This window comes from Marmota monax, unplaced genomic scaffold (genome assembly GCF_021218885.2).
Source record: "Marmota monax isolate L192 unplaced genomic scaffold, Marmota_monax_Labrador192_F-V1.1 WCK01_AAM20220418_F8-fsc00001, whole genome shotgun sequence".
Classification (NCBI taxonomy): Eukaryota; Metazoa; Chordata; class Mammalia; order Rodentia; family Sciuridae; genus Marmota; species Marmota monax.
In genome coordinates, this window is record NW_026693777.1 from 15025042 (window position 1) to 15049784 (window position 24743).

The following is a 24743-nucleotide window of genomic DNA, read 5'->3' on the forward strand; positions in this document are numbered from 1 at the left end:
CACTGCCTTTGCTTTCACAGTGGCCATTAGGATAAAGCTGGGAATATGACTCTTTGAGTGGGTCTACTCAAATGTGAGGCTCTGAGACCAGAGGCTTGGTCAGGAGAAACAGGTAAATTATAGCCACCAGAGAATCGGGGACACTACCTGAAGAATGACTGTCTACTTGTTCAGTCCATATCCTTCTCTGCCTGAAACATCCTACTGCCACCAAGAGATGGAAAAACATTCCTAGTACCAATCTAGTTCAACATCCCCTAAACACAGAGCCAGACATTTGAGGAAAACTAATAGCATGACAGGAGTGTATTTTTTGGACAGAACTGACCCACAAAGGGGCGGGGGAAAGAGTCAATACAAGAAATAAAATAAAACTTAAATATAGGTATAAATATGTAATGAAGTTGAAAGATTTTTTATTTACATAGTCAGTTCTCCTTCCTGAGAACACTGTGTGTTAGAAGAAATATTAATGAAATGTGTTGCTTACGTGCTGGCTTCTTCCCCATCAGTCTTGCCCATTTGGTTTACTCTCCTAACCTCAAGTCACTCAGTCTCCATCATATAGACACTTCTTACTTAAGGCTGACACTGATCTATATAAATTAAGGAAGCTTCTTTAAAGGCTTGGCAGGTCATGGAAGAGAAATGTTGCACAGAATAGGAAATGTTTTAAAACTGGATAACAGACATCACTTTGTCCAAAGACTACTAGACAAAAGCTGTCAGAGAGTATTCCTTAATGGCTATCTTTCCTTAGGTTTTATTCTGCTTCCAAGTTCCTGGATTCTACCCTGTTGGATTAGAGTGGCTTTTTCCATCTCCTCTTCCCTTGAGGCTCCAAACTAATCAGGAGGTAAAAGTCCTTTAAAATAAAAACAAACAACCCCCATGCCCAATTGCATCTGCACAAAGATGAAACACATTACTATACAGAATAATTTAGCTTCACATTCTCTCAATTACCCTTGTGGAACTGGGCTGGGTTTTCCTTTTGCATAATCAGGGGTTCCATTAAAGCATTTTTTAAAAAAAAGGAGGGAAAAGAAGAAAAAATTTCAGCTGGCTGCTGAAACTGGGATGACATGAGCTTCCTTCTGTCTCCTTCCCAGTTTTCTCTCAGAGCAGTTTTCTAGTGTCCTTCAGGTAGGAACAGCTAGAGTTTTAGAAATTATCCTTCTAGCCATTCTGCTCCTTGCTCCCTCTCTTTTAGTCTGAAAAAGGGGATTTCTGTCCTTAAAAATCTGAGCAAAATATCCTGAGCATGGCTGGCCTCTGAAGCTCTTTCCATCTCAGCCCTCCTAGGCCAGCATCACCCCTCAGCACAACATACCTGCTGTCTCCTGCTATGTCGTTACTGCAAGGGACTGAGGGATCATCCTGAATGAATGCAAAAGGAGGAGGTGGGTGTCAGAGTCCTCCTTGGGCTATGTGTGGATTATGTTGCACATAGCTGCCTAATGAGGGGATACGTCTGGCATTGGGAACCTCCCGTGGCACCCCCACAGGGATTGACGGCCAGCTGCAGGTGAACTCCCCACCAAGCTCTGCCAGAGATGGATGTGACCTACCAAGATGTCAATCAACCTGCTGACTAAAAGACACCAGGAAGCAAGACTCTGCTCTTGAAGCCTTATCCCTGCCTTTGATGTCTCCGGATATAAATAAAGCAAGCTGGAGGGCTCCATTTTGCCAGAGTAGCTTGCCTATCCTCTCCTCGCTCTTGAAACTACTTTCTGTGTCCTGTGGTTTTTTTGTTGTTCTATTTTTTTAGCTTTTATTTCTCAGCCAGCCCATTCCACTGAGGGGAACCCCATTTCCATAGCCTGTGCAGGACATGGGTGAAAGGTGGGCACCCTCTTGGCCATATGGCAGAGGCTCTCACATGGCTGCCTGGGTGCCATTTTGCACATTTCTGAGCTGGCTGCTGAAACTGGGATGACATGAGCTTCCTTCTGTCTCCTTCCCAGGTGGCTCTTCTGTCCCAGAGGGTGGAGCCTGTTTATTTCAACAAGTTCTCTTCATGTCTTGACCACAGTTGAGTTTCACAGTCTAGCCTCCTGTATGTCAAAGTTTATAGACACTGTCCAATGGTTAAAAGTTTTGGTAGTGTTAGAAATTCAGTCAGAGCATTTTAGGAAGTTTAAACAGGATTTCTTAATGTGAAGTTGTAATAAATCATATTGGAGATTATTACCTTGATTGGCAATAACCTGGACATTGAAGAGTGGGATGTTTGATTAATGGGGGAAATGAAAATGAGATGGAGCTGAGTGTGGCTTCAGAGTCATGGGGTAAATTGCAGCTGTTGGAAGCTTTCAGATATGGATTCTGTATTCCTGGTGAGAAGTGGTTGGCACAGAAAGGAAAAAGAGAGGGTGCCAAGGAGACACCTTGCTTGTTTTGGGATTGCCTGAGGCTTCCCTTGTTCTCCATCATCCAGATCATTAGGTAGAAATAAAACCTTAGAGAGGAGAGCTTCCTTACAGTGTCTCTGTGATCCTCCACAGGGCCAACGCCAGCTTGCAAGGAGACTAGGTCTCTATCAGAATTTCTCCAGATTCTGGATGGAGATCATTTAAATCTATTTTAATGGGCACATGGGAAGAGGGGCTACTTCCTTCTACTCCTAGACCACTGTGTGATCCCAGTTGCTAATGTTTCCTTCATGTTATACCTGCTACCTCTGTGAGTAGATTGAGCCTACAGGGCTTGGTCCATGACTAGATTATAGACATGTGCATGGGTAGTTGTAGCTGGTTTGTTCATATGTCCACGGAACAGCTTATAGGCACCAGGGGTGCATGGAACAATATTGAAGAAGACTTGGTCTCTGCTATATTCACATAAAGCACTGTTAAAACGGAAACTTCTTTAAATCTATTTTTGAGGATTCACAAAACACACAGAATTTTAAAATTGGGAGTTTTCATTTGTAATTCCAAATCCCAAGTGCAACAGCTTTTCAGAGAGGAAAAGAGTTGTGTGGCTTACTGAGATCATGCATGGATTAACATTTCTCTGCTATTTGGAAAGTAGAAAAAAATGCTTAAGAGTGAGGACTCCAGAACTGACAAGTGGAGGTTCAAATCCCAGCTCTGTCATCTACCCACTTTAAGAACTTGGGAAAATATATTTCCTTCATTTAAAAATGGAATATAACAATGCCAACCTCAACCTTGCTGCAGTCTGGCTGGGCGAAATAACCGGGGGCGAGTGACAAGGAATTCGTGAAGGTTGACACAGCAGGAGCCGCTTTATTGTAGGACAGCAAGGGTATATATACATAACTGAATTCACAGCTTGTTTCAATTAACATCTAGATACATCAATCAGTCATCAAGGAATCTGTTGGGTGCAGAGCAGGCTGAACTGTGTTGTCTGCAGGGCAGGCTGAACAGATGTTGGCTGCAAGATAGCCCACGCACTCAAACCCCCCTCTATCTGGTCCTTTATCACCTGTTTGCCTCAAGTCTGAACATTCAACCCTGCTTAAGGCTGAACACTTAACCCCCCCTTGGGCCAACAAGGCAGCTTACAGACCCAGAGGCCCTATTAGATTTGGGCTATAAAAACTCCCTCCTGCCAGGCCCCCCTCTCTCTTGTTCTCTCTCTCCCTGTCTCTCTTGCTCTTTCTCTCTTGCTCGCTCTCTATTGCTCTTTATCTTTCTTACGCGTGCTCTCTGTCTCTCTCTTGCTCTTGCTCTCTCCCTGTTCATCTCTTCTCTTTTCTCTCTCTCTCTTTCCTTCTTTCCTTTCTCTTTGTTGCACTGCTGCAATAAAGATCTCTTGGTCACTCCGAGTGTTGTGGTCACTTTCCTTTCAGAATCCTCATCATCTTAATTACACACAGCTTAACTCAATCGACATAAACTAGATACAGCAGTCAGTCATTAAGGAATCTCCATTATCTTAATGGCTCGCTGGTGTTACTTCACAAACCACTCCCTCTGGCAAAGTGCCAGGCACCATCTTGACTTGTTTATGGACCCTAACAGAACCTCATGATGGTGTTGCATAGATTAAATGAATTAATAAATATGAAGCACTTAAAATAGTGCCTGGCATACTATGAGCCCTAAGTTAATGGTAGCAATTATTATTACATGACCTAGGAAGCATTGGTAAGAATGAGAATCAAGGAATATAGATCTTTTAGAGTTTTAAAAGCCAAACCCTTTGGAAACCATTTATTTCCATCTACATCCTCACTGCAAACACAATGGCAATGTACATTTAGTCAATACTGACCATTCTCCAATGCAAAGATAAACAAGGGCTTAACCAAGCAGAATCCCAGTGAGGTACTGGATTAGATGGTTAACATATTTTCTAACATAATCCTCACAAACACCGTATGGTGTAGGTATTGTTATCTCCAATTTAGTTTTAGAAACTAATGCTGGGAAGGTTAATTAACTTATTTAAGCTCATATCTTCTAAGTGGTTGACTTGGACCAGGAACTAGGTTTCTGTGACCCCAGAGTCTATGTTGACACAGATTTTCAGATCAGTAATACTCAAGAATAAAATTCATTTTGTTTTGTTTTTTGTTTTACCAGTTGTGTGGTATTTATGCCGTAAGAAAATATTCCCAGCTCAGAGTCAAGTAGTTGAGAGGCAGCAAAATCTTGTATTCATTGCTTGGAAAAGATGTATCCAGTAAGTTGGCTGCGGCCCCAGTTTCTGCTGAGTTGTGGAAGCGCTGTTTTTGAGCTAGATCATTCCTGAGCATTTGGCATTCGGAGACATAAAGTCAATACAGAAGAGAATTTTTCTTCTGTTTATTCTCTGCTGAGATTGTAAATGATTCTTTGCTTTCTCTTATTTCTAAAACACTTTATTTTGAGAAAAAAAAAAGAAAAATAAATGAGAACATATCCCAGAAATCAAAGACACAGACTTAAGCAGAATTCATTCATTCAAACTCTACAAAGATGTAACCTGTCTTTGCTTTATATAAGACCCACCTCCTGCTTCCTGCTACACTTGGGATTAATCCAAATTCTTCATCATGGTGTGGGGAAACCTTGCCCGTTTTGCTGCCCAGCATCGACCCTTTTCTGGAAACACCACTCAAGACTGGATCAGTGGCTGAGATTCGGAAGTTCTGATGTGCCCCCTTTCCTCCTCCCGCAGCCAAGAGGAAGACACCGGACCCAGGCAAAATCAGTCACGTTCTTCTGACATTAAATCTTGAGCAAAGAGACTGAAAGATGAGAAAGAGCAGGAGCTTTTTGCTCCTTTGGGAGCTCTGATAAGACCAGAGGTTCTTCAGTCTCTGCTTCTTCCATCCCCAGAGCTGTCCTGGGAGATCTGCTTCCTTTCTTTTTCTTTCTTTCTTTTTTTTATTAGTTGCTCAAGACAATACAATGATGTTGACATATCATACATTTGATTCAAATAGGGTATGAATTCTCATTTTCCACGTGTACAAATTGTAGGATCACATTGGTTATACAGCCATGTGTATACATACAGCGATCCTAGTGTCAGTTGTGGGGGGGATAGGGAGGGTAGCAGAATAGAGCTGCTTCCTTTCTGAGCCACCCCTCACCTCCTCAAACCTCTCCGCTGTGTCTTTAGGTCGCCCTACACTGGCCTGCGGAGCCCCTCAGTCCCGCCCACGCCCTTTAACCTCACCTGGCACCGCCTTCCCTGTCACTTCTGGTCAGCCTCGGGATTCTTCTGTAGCTCCAGGGACTTCCGGAGCTTCTTCCATCCTCAAGGGCTTTTACCACGCCCTGCCCCTTTCCCCTTCTGCTCCAGTATCGCTTCCTCAGAGAGGCAATTGCTGACCACTTCATAACTTTCTGTCTCATTAGCTTGTTTGATTTGCAGTGTAGTATTTATTACTATTTAAAATTTGTTTTAATTTATCTCCATCTTTGTTTAGCCGTTTGCCATTTGCACTGTATTTTATTGGAATATCAGCTCTAAAAAGATAGAAACTTCATCTATTTTATTTACTGTCATCTCCAGTAGTTACAACAGCGTTTAGTACCTAGTACATGATTATAAAACATTTATTGACTGTCTTGTATGTAGTACACACTGTGTGCAAAAAGAAGAAAGAAACAACAATAAAACAACACACACACACACAAACAAAAACAAAAACAACAAACAAAAAAACCCTTCATATAACCTAGTGATTAAAGCATGGGCCCTAGAGTTAGACTGTTTGGATTCAAATCCTGGCTTTTATATTTGCCTGCTGTGTGACCTTAGGCAAGATACTTAACCTCTTTGTGCTTCAGTTAATAATAAGAAAAATACGGAGGCTGGGTATGTGTCTCAGTGGTTGTGCACTAGCCCAGCATGTGTGAGGCCCTGGGTTCAATCACCAGCAATGCCAAGGGGGTGGGGAGGGGTGGGGAGGGGTGGGGTTGGGGGTACAGAAAGCCTAAGTAAGATGATTCAGTAAAGCCCTTAGTACATTGCCTGGAAAACAGAAATCAGTATGTGTCAACTTGTTAGGGTATTCCTAAATTGTAAGAGGATTTTGTTAGAGATTGTAAGATTCACTACTGACTTAATATTAGCTTTTTTTTTTTAGAAAACCAAAATCAAGTACAATATGAAATGTATGAAACTTTAAGAATCCTAACTAAGAGCTTGGATGTATCCCCCCACCCCCCCAAAAATATGAGGTACATTTTTCTTTAGGCTAACAAACATGTCAGGGGTCTGAAATGTCCATTGAGTGTGGCCTCTGGCAGTTATATGTAATGACATAATGTGCATGTCCAGTGCACATGATCAGGACAAATAGTGCTTCTATAATGCTGCTCAATAAAGTATCCTGTTGGATTTTTTGTGTATTTCTCTTCCTTTTGGCTATTTTGTTTGTATTATTGCTGTTAATTGAACTATAAAAAACTGGAAGTAATGCACTTTTCTGGAAAGTAGCTGGAAGCTTTTGACAGATTTGGACATCTGAATGATAGTCTTTGGAGAATCAGTTGGTGTCAACAAATTTTTCTGGATTTGAAAAATGTGTGATCTGTTCTCAACATGGTGGCAATTTTTACTGCCTTCAATTATATTTTCCAGTGTATGTTTATTCTTACAAATATGATACCTTTTCTATGCTGCATTTTAATAGACTCTTAAAAATACCTTTTACATGATAATTTTGAGGTGAATTTAAGTTTACCAGCTATCAATGCAAATGACTCAACAGAAGTGAAAGACTGATGAAATGGTACCCCCATTTTATTATTTGCAAATATATAGGCAATAACAACTGTTTCTGAGTGTATGCACCACTCATTCCTTATATCTGGGCTTTCAACCCCAGATGCACTTTAGAATTACCTAGGGAACTTACAAAAATGCGGATTCTCGGCTGCATCCCAGACCAATTAAACTATTGGTCTGCATCAGTATTTTTCCTTTTCCTTCTCTCTCTCTCTCTCTCTCTCTCTCTCTCTCTCTCTCTCTCTCTCTCTCTTTTGGTATTGGGAATTGAACCAGGGTGCTCAAACACTGAGCCACATTCCCATCCATTTTTGTATTTTATTCAGAGACAGGGTCTCACTGAGTTGTTTAGGGTCTTGCTAAATTTCTGAGGCTGGCTTTGAACTTGCCATCCTTCTGCCTCAGCCTCTGGAGCAGCTGGGATTACAGGCGTGTGCCACCATGCCCTGCTACATCAGTATTTTTCAAGTCCCCTAGTATGCTGCAGAAATTGAGAACTACCATGTTACCAGTGCCTGGAGAGTTCCTTCTGACGTATGTTGTAAGATGTGTGTTGCTTGGAGAGAAGTTAAATGTGAAAAAAAAAAAAGATTAAAAAAAAAAATAAGAAGTTGTTATTTCTCTAGTCCCAGAGGAATTCAGACCATGAAAAATGTCATATTGAGTTAGACAAGTTTTGTGGAAGAACTGATGTTCCTTAATTGTTCTCCTTTACAGTGTTTTAGAGAGTTTATTCTAGGAAAGTGCCCCAGGAATTATTTCATTCCTTTAGTTACTGTCAGAGACCTAAAGACTTCCAAATTGGGGAAGAAAAAGAAAATTTAAAAGCTTGGGGTGAAATGCACAGGTGATATGCTCCTTATTGAGTGCACTCCTATATCCTATACCTTGTGGTCCCTGTGGTCCCTGTGGGCCCCTGATTTGGCATCTCAATTTCCCCTGAACTGGCTTTCATTCTCATTCATACAATCCATTAAGACTCTTCCTTTTTCCCATCCCAAGACATGGAAAGCAGATGCTTGAGTTCAGGGAGGAGTGTCCCCTCAGCTGGGTGATGGACAGCTCATTTCCCTGCAGTGAATGTGTTACAGGTGGAAACTACACGGGGTTTCAACTTGTGGTCAGAGTTGAAATCTAGAAGATGTGGAATTTGATTGTGGCATAGAGTTTCAGTTGGACCTCAGGAGTGTTTAAGACTGGTTTCTTTCTGATGAAGACATTTGTGGTCTTTCTGCTGGTGTATCAGGTACATAGCTATAATCTAGTTAAAGTGTATATTCTGCAAAGCCCACCGTGTCTGCAAAATGCTAACAATGAAACCAACCTCTTGAGAAGTTGCAATTAACTTTCAACTACTCTTCATTTTAACCCTGCCTAACAAGTAAAGCTGGAGATTTATTTTACATATGACAGCCCTGCTGCCCACCAGGCAATTAGGAAGATGTATTGAGATCAATATGAAGATCAGCATTGCAGTAGGAACAATCAGGGTCCTCATTTGCTGCAGACGACTTGCTCATTATGAACTCATTAGCTACTAGGTTGAAAACAGTCTAGAAACAGAATGGAAAATAATTCATATTTAATGCCTTTGTCTTTACTTCGAAGGAGTTTGTTAAATAGTGGCATAATGATGAATCAATAAATTCAATAAATCATCAGTTCCAGAAATGGGTTTAGACTGCCTGAAGATGTATAGTTAATTAAAAAGAAAACAGATGACTATGCTATATGGAGAGGAGTAGAGAGGTTGGAGAGGAGTTTGAGAAAATTGAGGAGACTATTGCATAAAGTATTTCACAGTGACTCAGCCTACTTGAGAAAGATCAGATAAATATTTGCACTCTCTTGTCGTTATTAAGGTTTTAAATATTTTATGTTTGATACTGTAGTGTCACCCCCTTCCTCCACAGAATAGTCTTAAAGGGGCTTCTCCTGAAATCTTCACCATGGCTGATTTTGGGATTGTCAGCAAAAAAGTCTGCAAAAGAGTTCAATGTAGATAAACTTCCTATTTTTGTGTTGCCGCGTTTTACTTGGCCACTGGCCAGGAAGAAATCAGCACTCCAGGTGTTGGACACCCCCTTACTAGTTTTTCACAAACTTGTATCCAGTATAGTAGTTTGTAAAAATGTGCATACAAGGCCTCTGGCCTTGAGCTGGGCTTCACAGGTAGACAGAGATGTCTACCTTCCTAAGAGAAGATACCAATTGGGCTTCCTGGTAACAGCTGGCAGGGGGAGGAAAGAAAGGGGGAGAAGAAGCTCTCCCCTTCTCAGGTGTTGCCCTTGAAGGGTTAACTTGCCCAAAATAGTGAAAGAAAAGCTGCTTTATTGTAAACTTCTGCAGATTGTGAATTTCTGAGCCGCTCCCCTTACATGCTGGGTATTGATTACAGAAGAAACTGTGCCCTCTGAACCTGGCTGCAGCCAAATAAAACTGTCTCCTGCTATCTTGGGTGCCTTGCCTCCTCTGACCCTACAACAATACCTTAATATCTGGAATATGATATGGTTAGGAAAATAGTTTTGTTTCCCAGTTAACCAATTTTGGGATAATATTTTCACCATTTTGAAATAATTTTCTGTCAGGTACAGCTGTGCACTGGAGCTAAGCACCCCTCCACCCCCAGGCCTTGAGTAATGAGGGTATTGAACTGGCATCACATGCTGTGTGAAGCAAGTGGGCCTTACCTTCGTTCGGCAAGGAAGTGCCTCTGTTCTAGGTTTGGGCATCACTCAATGGGACTGGGCTACCCCCTGTTTCTTGTAACACTACCCTTTGCCTTATTTGGGTGGAATATTCTATTTAATTATTTTCCCTAATAAATAGAGAGGTTTTAAGTGCACTCTTTCTCTTGCTCTTTGCTATCCAGTGTGGAGCTGACCCTTGGGGTCACAGAGCAGTCCCACCCTCAAAACTCATGTTTGTGTATTGTGTGGCTTCTTTGCTGTTTTCTTAGATTGTTGTTGCAGCCAGCTCCTTTGAACCCAGCTCATCTCATCAGCCCCGCCAGCTGGTGGAAATTTTCATTTCCTCCTTTGTGATTCTCAGCAAGCTTGAAAATCTTAATTTTTTTTTGTTTTAATATAATGCCTTGGGTTAAGACACTGACATCGTTTACTGATAGGATTAGATTGGGGAAAAGAGAAAGCTGTTGGAATTGTTCCAAAATGCTGACTTAAGGAACTGTGTGGACAAAAGCATCATGTACCAAGAGAGGAAAAATTGGAAAAGGAACACATTTTCAAATATATAACATCGAATATCTTAATTTTTGAGTTATCCTGCAGTTTATCTTAGTATTACTATACCATTTCAATTACTATTGTTTTGAAATTGTTCTTTTCAGACAAGTTACTACTTTTTTTCAGCCTTTTTTTGGCCTACATTTTCCATTAATTTTTGCAAAACAATTTAATCAATTTGATATTATTTGGAATACCCAATTCCATAGAAAGACATGGTCACCAAAGAATATGATGGGAGGAATCAGTACTGAAATTGAGTTGGGATATTGGTAATCATTAAAAGATCACACATAGATTAGTAATACCTAATACTTCATAGAAACTTGTTATGTGCCAGGTACTGTTTTGAGTGTTTCATATTATATCACTTCATTCAATTCTTTAGAAGTATGGAAACTATGGATGAGTTTTCATTACTTGCTGCAGGTCACAAAGCTGGCACACCCTTAACTAGACAGTCACTGTTGGATGCTGTGCTCTATCACTGTACTTCACTACCCTTAGGGTTGTTTAAGTGTGCAGAGTGTAAACATCTTGTGCCATCCTGCTCTGCCCAACCCGGGATCTGAATCATTCCTTTGTCCAGTGTATCCACACTGTATATGCTACTTCCATATCAGTTACTTACTAGCCAGTCTGGTTATCAGCCCACTGCCTTGAGGTATTGCAGTTCTTGCATGGAAATAACCCTTTTTTTTAAAAAAACACAATAGCCCCAAAGTGCAGGAGTAATGATACTGGAGATTTAAATATACTAAAGAGAAGTCATAATGTGCTTTACCCTCTGAAAAAGTGAAAATTCTGCAATTAATAAGGAAAAAAAATCTGATGCAGAGGTTGCCAAGATCTACATACAGAAAGAACAAGTCTTCAATCCATGAAATTGTGAAGGAGAAATCTGTGCTAGGTTTTCTGCTGCACTTTAAACTGCAAAATCTATGACTATGCCAGGTGCAGTAACACACGCTTGTAATCCTGGCTGCTTGGGAGGCTGAAGCAGGAAGATCTTGAGTTCAAAGCAAGTCTCAGCAAAAACAAGATGCTAAGCAACTCAATGAGACCCTGTCTCTAAATAAAATACAAAATAGGGCAGGGTATGTGGCTCAGTGGCTGAGTGTCCCTGAGTTCAATCCCTGGTATTCCCCACCACCACCACCACCAAAAAAAAAAAAAAAAAAAAAAAAATCTATGACTATAATGCTCGCTAAGTTCTTAGTTAAGATAGAAAAGGAATTAAATTATGGGGTTTGGTATTATCTATGGTTTCAGGCATACACTGGGGGCCTTGAAATGTGTCATTGGCTACATATAAATACATATGGAATATATTGTTCTTATGAGAGAGTTTCAGGCAGGATTGAGAGACATTAGTTTATAACTTATGTCTTCATGACTCTTTCTCTTATCAAATTGGTTTCTTTAGCTTTAGGGTTTCTTTTTCATACAAATTTAAAATCATAGCAATATATTAAAAGATATTAATTTGTGAGTTGTTAACAATTAGTTAAAATATACCATTTTCCATGCATCTTCAGGAAATTATAATCTATCTTCATCAGTTATTAGAGAATTTTTTTAAAAAAATGTTATTAGGTAAAAAAGGCAATAAAACTGTTTTAGTCAGTTTTGTGTTACTGTGATCAAAAGACCTGATGAGAACAACTTAGAGGAGGAAAAGTTTATTTTGGCTCACGGTTTTAGAGGTTCAGTCTACAGTGGGCAACTCCATTGCGCTGGGCTGAAGGTGAATCAGAACATCATGGTGGAAGGACATGTCAGGGTAAAGCAGCTCACGACATGGCAACCATGAAGCAGAGAGAGTTCCACTCACCAGGAACAAAATATAAACTCCATATGCACACCCTCAGTGACCTTTTTCCTCCAGCCACACCCTGCCAGCCACCATTTACCACCTGGTTAATCCATTCAAGTGGATCAATCCACCCATTAGGTTATAGCTCTCACAATCCAATCATTTCACCTTTGAACATTCTTTTATTATCTTATACATCAACTTATGGGGGACACATCAAACCCAAATCATAAGTAAACACTAACCAAACTTATATTAACTCTTAAATTTCATGGAACGTGCTTATTTTTACTTGCTGGGAGTAAGAAAAAGATATGAGCAAGTTTTATGACTACTAAGGATGTGTAAGACCTATTTACCTTGTTTTCTTAATATGGCCAATTCCCTATTCTCTCCACTACTGTGGTGTTAAAGGAAAGGAACAGATTAAATATCCTTTTAAGAAGGCTGAAAACTAAATGTGGAGGTAATCTCCACTAGATAGGAAGAGGAAGTAAATGAGAGCATTTCTGGGTTTTAGTGGATTTGTAACCCCTGAATCATGCAAGAGTTTAAGCCCCAAAAGTCTTATGTTCATGGTATTAGGAGGGTGGAAATTTAATTTGACTGTGGTGTTTGGAGTTGGGGCCTTTGGGAAGTGATTAGGTTAGATCTATTGGGGTGGAACCTCCATGTTGAATCCTGGTGACTTTATAAGGGGAAGGAAAGAGATCACATAGACACAGAGATATGCATGCACTCCTGCCATGAAGTGATGTAGCCATGGGGTGCCCTCCCCCAAATCTGCATCATGCTCTTTGGACTTCCTGCCTCTAGAATAATGAGATAAATAAACTCTTCTCTGTATAAAGTAGTCTGCCTCAGTATTTCATTATAGCAATGAAAAACTGACTAATAACCTAAGGGAATAGGGGAAAGGGAAAGGAAAGATAAGGTTGGGAGGTCAGGTCTAGGTCTAGGTCCTTGATACCTTTTCTCTGTTTTGGGTTTTGTCTCAGAGGAGAGAGGCTACAGGAACATCTAGACAGATTGGGGAAACAGAAACAAACTATAAAGAGAGCACTTGTAAGACAAAGAGGCTTGCCCAACTTGGCCATGTAGTGCCAGGGGCCACCCTGCGCATGAGCTAAGCATGCCCCCTCAGCCTTGTTGGGGGTTGAACTGGCATCACACGACACACCACTATGTGAAGCAAGTGGGCCTTACCTTTGCTTGGCAAGGAAGTGCTTCAGCTATGGGCTTGAGCGTTACCCCCTTCTGAAATTTTATCCTCTGCCTTATTTGGGTGGAATATTCTATTGAATGTCTTTTCCCCAGTTAAATAGAGGGGTTCTGGGTGTACTCGCTCTCTTGTGCTCTTGCATTCCAGTGTGGAAGAAGACCCCTGAGGTTTCAGAGCCATCCCGACCCCCACTCAGTGAATAAAGTACTTCCGTGTCAGTGTGGTCTTTTCATCGTCCGCCTAAACCACACAGAGTGATCCTGATTCCATTGCCCATGGAGGGTGTGGATGATAATGTAGTAGTGACCAGGTCATAGCACACCCTTGGTGAAAGGAGGCTGTGGGGTCTGATGGGCCTAAGAAGGGCCACAGTGCCCTCATGTACTTTTTTTCTTGCTCAGGAGAACCTTTGAGTGTTGTGATGTTTTTTTGTTTGTTTGTTTTCATGTTGACTGAGATATAATTCACATGTCATATATTCACCTCTGAAAGTATCTGTTTCAATGCTTATACAAACCATTGCCAATAGCTAATTGTATTAAGTTTTGGCCCCTTTTCTCCCACATATATGGTTATGCAGTGTTTGTTAGCACAGCTACGGCAGGGTGAGTGGGGCAGTAAGAAGTTGAAAGGTCCTCACTGATGTTTCTATTTAATTGGGTGCTTTTGTTGTTCATTCACATTTAGTACTCCCAATTCCATGTTTATCTAAAAATCTGGTTCTTTAAATAAATATAGGATTTAGGTAGCCTTAGTTGTGTGTGAGGTATTATATCAGATTCATGGCTCCCTAAACACCAGGGTTGGTGGAAGTAACTAGCACATATATTTGAGAATATGTGCATGAATGTGTCTTTAGCATGTTCCTATAAATTGTGAGGTAGTGTGATCTGAGAACATCTTTAATTATTATAGTTCTCTTGATTCTAACTGGAAGTCTTGATTCAATAGCAAGCCCTTCTTTCTTATCTGTGAGTCAAATTGATAGGCGAAAGATGAATGCACACTTTAGAGGCAGAAAAAATAGGAGGTCATTTCCATAAAATTGGATTTTTCTTTTTGCAAATCACTCTTTAATCATTCCTATAAGGAAATTCTGAGGGTCAGAATGTTCATTAATATTAGGACCATGATAAAACAAAAAATGGCTGATGAGTTCCATTAGGTAGTGAATGGAGGAGAAGAAAACTGGGAGGAGAGAGGACAAATAGAGGAAGAAGAAAAATCTCTCCCAGTTGGGTGTAAGGAGAGAGGGATATGCAGAAACTGGGATGGACAGAGAGTACTGTTACCAATGTGTCCTGTCTGCTGAGATTATAGTCCAGATGATGTACTTTTGTTTTTAAAGAGAGAGAGAGAGGAGAGGGAGGGGAGAGAGAGAGAGAGAGAGAGAATGAGAATTTTTTAATATTTATTTTTTAGTTTTCGGCGTACACAACATCTTTGTATGTGGTGCTGAGGATCGAACCCGGGCCGCATGCATGCCAGGCGAGCGCGCTACCGCTTGAGCCACATCCCCAGCCCCAGATGATGTACTTTTAAGTCATGTTTTCTTTTAATAAGAAACAGTTTATCAAAGAGGGAGACTAACAATGTAAGGGAGATTGAAAAGTTATTATTCAAAAACAATTGCACCATCATTTAAAAACAATTAGCTCTTCTAGAACATGCTCCAGGAACCAGATTTGACCAAGTTAGTGACTTGATGTTTTGCAGCACAAGCTTGTGGCTCTTTTAGAAGCAGGTTTGTTAAAATAGGTCCCCAGTGCTGGGAGGCAGACCCCCAACACAGCTGAACTGTGGACCTGTCACATCCAACTAAGGTTCAGGAATGAGTGAGCCTGGGGGTGGTGCAGGCTCTTGAGGGAAGACAGTGGAGAGTATGTGCTTTTAAGAACTTCGGATTTTCCAGTTACAGTTTACTGAAGAAATATTGTCCCAACAAAGGTGAATTATAACCCAAATAAATAAAAACTAAGAAATTCTACAGAGACATTTTGTGCTTTCATAAAAATCATTTATTGGCACAGGAAATGATTTTTTTTTTCTAGTACAGTAGCCATATGCATCTATCATTGCAATTCAGTGTAAACTACGTGTTATGAGCCACTAGAAATCTAATTAGCAGGATGAATTTAATAAAGAATGAGAACAACTATGAGTCTACAGCGGCCCAGCCATCGAGTCTCATTGGAGCACAAATCAAATATCAAACCAGTGTTGTCCTGCAACAGTGTTTGTGTAGCCATGGAAAACCAAGACCGACAGATAGGATAGCACCCGTTCAATAAATTAGCTTCCAATTAGAAAAACATTATAACTGATAGAAATAATCTAAGTAAAAGAAGCACAAAAGTAAATAATAGTAAAGTAGCTATTTACATATATCACCTTTTGCCAAGACTTTATTAGCTTTCCCTTCTTACCTTTTCCCCTTCTGTTTGTTATTCTTGTTTTTAAATTTTTTCATGGTGATATTCTTGGCTCGCTGGAAAATATCTAGACAACGAACTAGACCTTTTTCCTCCAGGTCCTACACTTTCTACAACTTCATGTCAAACTAAAGAATCTGAAGGGTAAGCGTCTCCCTCTAAAGAAGTAATAAGCCTTATTATTCTGCCGTCAGTCTTAGTAACAACTAGTAACAAAAATCTTATCCAAACATTATTTGAACTACCCCAGAAAGTCGGGCTGTGGATGGCAGCAGAGTGGATGGAGTTTTCGTTTGTAATAGGCACAGGTAGCACACAGGTAGATGTTTATCCTGAGAGTGTGAATGCTGTGGACCGCAACTTAAGTTCCCCCATTACTGAGCATGGGCCTTCTGCCCTCTGCTCACCATTTATTTCTTAACTGTTTTTTAAGGCTTGGTATCTAAGAATGATGATGTCATTTCTACCAAAGAAGGGCTCTGTGATGAGTAGCAGCAGGACATAATTAAAAGAGGGCAGTTGAAAAGGCATTGAGTTGGTACATTTCTGGTGTGATGGCCAGAATGTGTGGGTTTTTAGCATCAACTAGGGAGCCTGAAAGACCTTCCTGATAAGGCTCTTTGACCTTTATCTATTCCTTTCTGGTACTTAAAACAATTTGTAATTACTTAATTTTTGCCTTGTTCGCCAACTAGAATATAAGCTCCAACGGAGCAGAGGCTATGCCTGTCTGTTCATCCCATGTTTCCACAGTGTCTAGAACCTAGGGTTCTAGTGTCTGGAACAGTGCCTGGTCCATAGTAGTTTCTCAATTAAAAACTTGCATTAAATAAATGAATCAAATCATGAAATCCCCTGGTCTGCCTCTGTCTAGAGACTTTCCAGGTTTGTATAGTGGCCAGGGTTGCTGGCCTGTCCTACTGATTGGGCTATCCTAATGATCCTACCCTGCTGTGAACCTGTGTAGTTGATATTTTTGTGCTTCAATGGGTAGTAAAACTTCTCCATGATAGACTCACTCTGCCCACCTCTCAAAGGTTAGCTATGCAGACCTAGCACTGCATGAGAGGTATGAGGGCAAGAACGTTCTAGGAGGTAAACTGCAAAGTTCTAAATTCAGCTCATTCTTCTCTACCTCCTTCTACAACCTCATTGTTTGACCGAAAGCTTAAGAAAAAAGTTATTAGGAGAATTTTTTTCTCGGCAGTACCAGTTCTGTAAGTCACCAATATCAAGTTCAGAAAAGAAATGGTGTGAATTCACCTATATAAAAAAACTAAGTTAAATAAAAGCAAAACCTGGGAGCAGAAAGGAAGTGAGGTGGTGGGCTGTCTAGGTCCTTTGTTGGTTAGATTGCTAGACGTGGAAGCGCACACAGGCATGGCAAGGGTGGAGAGGCTGGAGGGGAAGGGGCAGAGCTCTAGAGGACCAGCTGTTCTTTCCTCCTTCTCCCTCTTCTGCCAACTCTGAACTTGGCCGCAGCTGGCGGAGCTCCTTGCTGACTTGCTCTCTCTCTCTCTCTCTCTCTCTCTCTCTCTCTCTCAGGCAGAGGAAACAGGCAGCTGGTGCCTCCACAGCACATCCTTAGGCTATGGATGCTCTGCTGGAGTAGAAGTCAGGGACCGGGAGCCCAGTGTGAAGTGTGACCTGGTGGGGACGAGACTGTGAGTTCTGCAATACACATCGGTTAACCCCTTCCCCCCCCCAACACAGTGCACAGTGGGTGTGCTATTAATTTAAAAAGGGGTCTATCTGTTTCTCTCCCAATCAATTCCAGTAGACAGTAAGGAGGATTCTAGCAGAATTCTAGCTGTGGCAACAGCCTGGCTATCATGGGGGCTCTCAAATTCTGACGATATTTAATAATCTGGTTCTCAGCCATCTGCTTCTTTTATTCTGAGAGACTGTGTACCTTATGATCAAAGACACAGGCAGGCACTGATTTGCAGGTAGTAAACCCACTGGCTTCACCTCAGTGAGCACTGTTGAATCCATGGATAGAGGACAGATCAGCAGAGACGACTCCTCCCTTACTGCTAGCCTACTAGTTATTCCAGGTGGGGATAAACCTCTCAGAGATTGCATGGACAGTTGTTTGCCAGTTATGAAGAAACATGGCCTTAGTTTCTGTTCAGCCTCAAACCTCCATGGGCAAGACTGGAACTATTTCATGCAGTACTATCATTTTCCTCCTTTTTGTCCTTGGCTTCCCCACCCAAGAGTCTTTAATCTAAAGATACTCAGAACATCCTGGAAACCCCTATAGAGCATGTAGTATGATCTTCTTTGGAAGGAAAATGGCTGAAAATTTGAAAACGTTGAGTGTCTTTTTTTTCTTCTTCTGAGATTTTCTTATAGGGAAATTTGTAGTTTTCTTTCTTCCTATGTAGAAGATAAATTCTGAAAGATTAGATTCTAGCCTCCCAATCAGTTTTACTGCTCATATTGATAGACAACACTGATTTTTAAAAATATCTTAAGATAGGATTCTCAAGTCCTATCTTAAGGAGCTATTTGCTGACAGAGGTTCACGGTTGTTAATGAGAGGCCCAGCTCAGGAGGACCGTGAGATCACAAGTCCCAACAGTGGCTGGCAGTGCACAGCCTCCACCCCTGCATGGCTCTGATCCTCCTCTCCTGCTGCCTGCTGCCCCAACCCACTAGGCTCTTTGCGCTTCTCTGTCCATCTGGGCTCTTCATGCCATGGAAATTTTGCAAAGGCTGTTTCTTCTCCATGGAACTCTCCACATAGCTCACTCCACCCCTGTAAGGGTCACTTCACCTGTTATTGCAATAGGGCCAGCCTACACTGGCCATCCTCATTAAGACTGTAAACCCCCCTGCTCCCCTCCCCACCAATCCCAGTACTCTGGATCCCCTGACCCACCCTTTTCTCCATCACACTTTTTACTTTCTAACCACCATGTAATTAATGTCATTGTGCTTATTGTTTACTGTTTGTTTTCTATAACTGGAACAGAAGCTCTAGGAGGTTAAGCTTATTATCTGCTCTTTTCCCCCACTGATGTATACCAAATATGTATAATAGTGCCTGGTATGTTAAAAGCACTCCATATATTTTTACTGAATGACTGAATGAGAAGAACCTGTTGTTTTATGTCTACAATAAACCTTAAGTAACTGAGTTCCAGGCAGCCTCAATGTTTCTATTCCTACAGCACCTAGCAAGCTGGAGTGCAGAGAGAGTACTCGTGTTTTCTGCTCAGTGTAGGAGTACTTCAATCATACATCTTCACTTCTTCTCGGAGCTCTGTGTAAGTCATCTCATCTGGTTTTCTGTTAGTTGTGAAAGGCTTTCACTTCTACTTAGAGATGAAACTAGAACAAACCACGTGTAGAACAAAACAGATTTCAGTTTCCCACACATTGTTAACTAAACTGAAAATATAAGGAAGGATTATGCTGGTATGAAATTCCACCACTAGTGGTGCTGATCCCTTCTCTCCCCCTTTCCTCCATGCCTGTGCTCTGTGCTCTGAGGGTTTGACTTGAGCCCAGGGACAGCCTTTGAAACCAGAAGAAGCTGTTCTTACATCAGAGGGGCTTGGAGCTTACCTGCACATTCCTGTTTAGGCTGACAGCAGGGAAGAAAAGGCCCTCCACATTCTCAAATGCTATGGGACCCTGCTGTTCATCGTTGATAAAAAATGTCAAGGTCTTTCTATTTAAGTCGAGGAGGACACCAATGGTGGCCCCTTTTGTGATTCCTCCCTCCGTTCTGTGGGAAAAGAAAGAAATGAGGTTTTACTTGCTTGTTATCATTCTAAAAGCTCCCCTTTTGTATGGTTAAGCCAATCTGTTGCCACCTGTTTAAATGTTTTGCCTCCTTCCCCCCAACTTTTTAAAGCAAGTTTTCCTGTAAGCACCTCCTTTCACATAAAATTTAAATATCACAGATATACTGTATACCTATCATTGTACAGTACATATATCTGTGCTGTATAAGGGGTAAGATCTTTTTGCCTTCCACCAACGTCCACTCCCTTGGGGGAGGAATCAGCTCCTGATGGGAGTATGTGAGTTGCTCTGCATTGCTGAGAGTGAACTTGTTCATCAGGGTCTCTACCATGAGCTGAAGCAGTATAAAACAAAACACTAAGGTCTGGAAAACAATAGTCTTTTGGCTGCCGGAGCTCAGATTCTGGCTATATTGCACACTTTGCATAAATGGTGGAAATTAAACATCATTAAATACAAAATGACTTAATTTGAAAGCCTAAATAAAGATGCAGTTAGGTTGAACCTAAAACATATGCATGGGAAGTTGAATTTGGGGCCTTCTGCTTCCCATTAAATAGTAAAACTCTTTCCAGAAAGATGAAAATTTTTTGGCATGCTGAATTTGAGTTACAAAGGTATAGGGTCTCTGAAAAATGACAACATCTAAGAATATTCTTCCATGCAAAGAGAGGTAATTATACTACAGGAAATGCAGTGATTTTATGGAACCTGCATATAAATGCCATTTTTACAAAGAATTGTGTCTTCGCTTCAATTAATGGTTTCACCAAACGCCATTAAACAGGGGTGATCAGATTTGTCTTCCCTTCCTTTTTGAAACCTAGCAATACTGAACTTCATCCTCATCTCAGCAGAGCACAGAAATTTAAAAACACAATTCATTTCCTCTTGCATGCACAATACAGACTGTACACAGCCATTAAAAGCCAGGTTTACAAGCTGCATCTCGTTATTCACAGGTTTAACACAGACAGCACAAGTGACATGCAGTTTGCATGCAGGCACATGTGTTCAGAATGTGTTTCTCTGCATAGGTGTTGGTTGTGTTCTTATTCAGTCCTTCACTTAAAAAAAAAAGATGCTAATCATGGTACAGAGGTAACATCATCAGGAATCTAGTGTTAGAGTTCTCTTAAAGGTAAATCATTGAAGACAACTGCGTACATCCGTAGGATTTGATATCAAGTTGAAATGGTGTATGTGCTCACTTCAAGTGATAGTGAAAGATACACACCCAAATGGAGATATATTGAAAATATCCCAGGGAACAGGAGGCCCTAGGAATCTACTGTTTATAATACAAGGGCCAGGGATGCACATATAGGAAAAAGCTAAAACGGTAGAGACTGGTCATCCCACCACTGCCTGACCTGATTTTCCTTTGGTCTGACCAAATGCAACTGGATTTTTTTTTTTTTTCAGAGACACCAATGCAAATGTATCTTGAGGAATCTTTAAGACTAAGGTGAACCAGTGTTCATGAAATACACTTCTCGCCTCAGAAATTTCTGATAAACTACATTTGAAGAGAACACAAACAAATGAAAAAAGAAACCCAGGGGTTTCTGGATTTCTAGTTATCTATATTTTGGTAATAGAGGAAAACCTTAAGGAGCTCACTACCTTCTCCTTCTTTAGCAACTGGGTGCTCTGAATTCATACAATAATAAGAGAGTCTTAGAACAAAGCTCCCCAAATTGGCATCAAGAAGATTTTGTACAATGCATTGCTTCTATTTGGAGTAGTATTGTTATAATAAGAACAATGGCTTTTATTTTCTGGTGCCTGCACCGTTAGGCAATTTTTTATATCTCATTTAATCTTCAGATTAAATACTCCTGTATGGATTTTTTTTTTTTTTACTAACTTGGAGCATATGCAAACCCACATAGGGAAAAACAAATATTACTTTGTCTGGAAGCACTTTTCTGGTAAGTCATAGGCCTGGGTTTTAGAATCCTGCATTGTTTTTCTACAATGGATCTCCCTAGGGACTCTAGTTCCTAGTCCTGGGTGTAACATAGCAATAAAGGGCTAAGAAAAGTGCACATGTCTATTATTGTTATTATGCAAAAAAGGTCCACCTGCAAGATGGACACAGCTTAGAGTAATGGATCTCTTCTGTGACTTAATGAAAACTACCATCCCTTTCTTAATGTCACCTATGTAACAGGTCTTTGGACCAGGGTTCTCATCAGTGACCAGAAGCCAACGTGAAGAAGGCTTGGTTTGGGGCTGCAGGGTACCTGTTGGTGTGCGAGTTGTTGTGCATGAACCAGCTCCGGTTATTGTCCACATACATTGCCCAAGCTTTGTCGTCCTTTCCTAACATCACATCCTTCATCACATCCATGCGAGCTACGCCAAAAGCAGGATCCGGGTGGTTGTCATAGCGATCTATCGTTAGCTCCCAATAGTGAACTCCCTTGGAGAAGCCAGTCTTCCCCAGGACCACCCGGTCATCATAGCTACTACAGGTCACTGTCAGGTTGTCATTGGAGAAGATGATGTCCGAGTGTGCAGAGCCAGGGTCGAAAGCAAACCAGGCCACTGAGAACAACAGAAAGGAATTGGGTTATTAAGGCAGATCCAACAGGCTGAAACACACCCCTGGGTGGGTGAGGAGCATCGTGTCAAGTTTTCATGCTGCCATGCAGGAAGGAGGTGTCCGGGGCCAGAGGGGCCATAAGTGAGCAGACAGGGGCACATCCTGGGAGTTGGTACTCTGCACCAGAAGCAGATGGAGGACACACGACCGATTCAGCAGGGGTTACCTGGCGCAGACTGCACTCCCAACTGGGTGATCCGGGAGTGAAGTAGCATCGAGTTTGGAAGGTGCAAGTCCCTTTCTCTGGTGACTGGCAGAACAGTGCACCAGAGACATAAAGGGAGAGGGGATGCACTAAGGTACCTGTGTAACCCCTGAGGCGGGGAGGCTAGATCTAGAGTCCTGGATGGAGGAGGGATAAAACACACTGAATGAAATCAGGAAATAGCCCTTAGGCAGAAGTGCTAATGTCTAATTGTTTTGAAAATTTTCTTGGTTTTCCTGCCCGCTCAGAAGCTGTGAGGCTATAAGCAACATCAACTAATTTCCACGGATGATTGTGATTTGAATATAGGACAGGTTTCTTCCTTCCTAACTAGAAAATGTGCTACTCCTAAAACTAATATGTACTCTGTTCTGCTGGAGCAGTAGGCAGTTTGGACATTAAGCACAGATAGAAGGACGTCTTTGTATACATTGCTGTACCCCCCATTCTAAATGCTGCCTACAAATAATACACTATAGCGAGATGAAATTGCTGACTTATTAAACCTGTGAGCCACCTCACATGCATTTCAGTCTTTGCTACTGGTAATAGAACAAGGTCATTCCATACCTGCCAACAGCTTTTTAATGTCAACTGTTGTCATTCCAATGAAAGGCATGGGGGAGAAAAATAGGAAGCAAAATTGACATTGATAAGAAAACATGTCTCTTTTGATAGACTAATACCACAAAGGGATCCACTGAAAATGTTACAAATACTACAAACAGCTGGTCTGACTTGTAGCAGTACCCACATTTAATGCTCATAAAGGGTGCTTTGTACTGATGCATAAGAGAACTGGGGGGAAGTAAGCTTTGAGATATAACATTAAAAATACAGATTTTTTTTCCACTTTGCTAAGAATTTGAAAAACTCATAAAGGGGTGAGAAGACAATTAGACAATTTTATTGACATAAAATAAGCTGCTGCCATTTATTTTGTGAAGGAAATTGAGCATACCAGTCACATAAGTCAAAGATAACAATTACAATAGGTATACTTGCCTAATTGAGAGTAAGGTGCAGACTGTGTCTCAAAATTGCATCCTATAAAGAGATACTACACATCAAAGCTATGAAACAACAGCCAGGTTGATAAAAAATATTTGTACACATTTAAAAAGCACCGACTGCATGGAGTCACCAGAGGCCTGATTCATGAAAAAACAAAGCCCTTTTTGTGTTGGTTGTCTTTGCTGGGTAAAAATTGCTTCTCTGCTCTTTCAAATGAGAAGTACATCTTTTTACTCTTTAATAAAGTCTTCTCCAATTGATTCTAAATCCTGGAGCTTAAATTTTCATCATCTTTCAAGTTCAATCTTGTCCACTGAATTTTCATACTAAGAAGGTTGACTGAGAAAAATATGCCCAATCAAAATGGAGAAATTATTGGATCTTATCGAAGCTGTGCTCTCTTAGCATTATTGTGTGCATTTCTAACTCTGGATATGCCCCAAAGTCTTTCTTTTGACTTAGGCCCAAGTTCAATGATACGTCTATAACTAAATGTGTAATGTAATCCATATGTTAATGCATCTGATAAGTAATAATGGTGTGAACTGAATGTTTTAAAAACAAAAATCTGAAAATGTTACATATACTACAAACAGCTGGTCTGACTGGTAGCAATACTCACATTTAATGCTCTTTTTGTAGATTGTTTTGTTACATCGGTAGTTGTCCCTGAGGGAGAGGAGCAGGGACGGGGGAGTGGGAGTGATCTCAGACAGTGGAGTCACCTGGGGAATTTTTTCAACTGTCCGCTTCCCAAAGGTTTGCAAACCCCCACAACATGAGAAGTTGTGTGGAGACAGAGGAAGGCTGTTTAGTCTTAAAGTGTTCAAAGGTGTGTGACTTATAATTTCCAGTGGTGTTAGGGACTAATTTAGAAAATGTAGTCTTGATGAGCACCACAGGAAAAAGGATCATGTAATTTTATTTTTCCAATTTAGTAAGGTCTTTACATGCCACTTTCTAAAACAACTAAAGGATAATTCACTGACTTACAAGAATTTACAACAATTAGAAAAGCAACTTACTGAAGAAAAGGCTGAATTAAAAAACAAAATGTAAAGATTATGACCTAAACTTTGGGTTAGCTAAACTTCACTCAGCCTGGTTTTTATGTTTGGTTTCCACTGACTGTCACTTCGATTCCTACTCCTGGGTTAGAGCACAGTGAGTGTGGAACATTCAGAGTTTTAAAATGGAATTTTATTTCCAGCTTTGGAAATAAATTTGTAGAAT

The 24743-nt window shown here is 40.9% G+C and overlaps 1 protein-coding gene across 4 annotated transcripts in view; it reads right to left on the reverse strand.

Annotated features, from left to right (window-relative positions):
* Window positions 1–15469: 15469 nt before the first annotated feature.
* The window catches only part of Trim9 (tripartite motif containing 9), a 100870-nt gene continuing 91596 nt past the window's right edge, over window positions 15470–24743 (reverse strand). Inside the window, exons 9-13 of one of the 4 annotated variants that reach the window (XM_058584526.1) lie at window positions 23502–23543; window positions 23067–23090; window positions 21984–22233; window positions 19498–19660; window positions 15470–17568 (exon numbers count right to left, since the gene is read on the reverse strand). In XM_058584526.1, the coding sequence (XP_058440509.1) occupies window positions 17506–17568; window positions 19498–19660; window positions 21984–22233; window positions 23067–23090; window positions 23502–23543 (542 nt within the window). In that variant the 3' untranslated portion in view covers window positions 15470–17505. Of the gene's footprint in view, window positions 17569–19497; window positions 19661–21929; window positions 22234–23066; window positions 23091–23501; window positions 23544–24743 lie in introns of all 4 variants that reach the window. The other 3 variants (XM_058584525.1, XM_058584527.1, XM_046461388.2) reach the window with 3 other exon arrangements.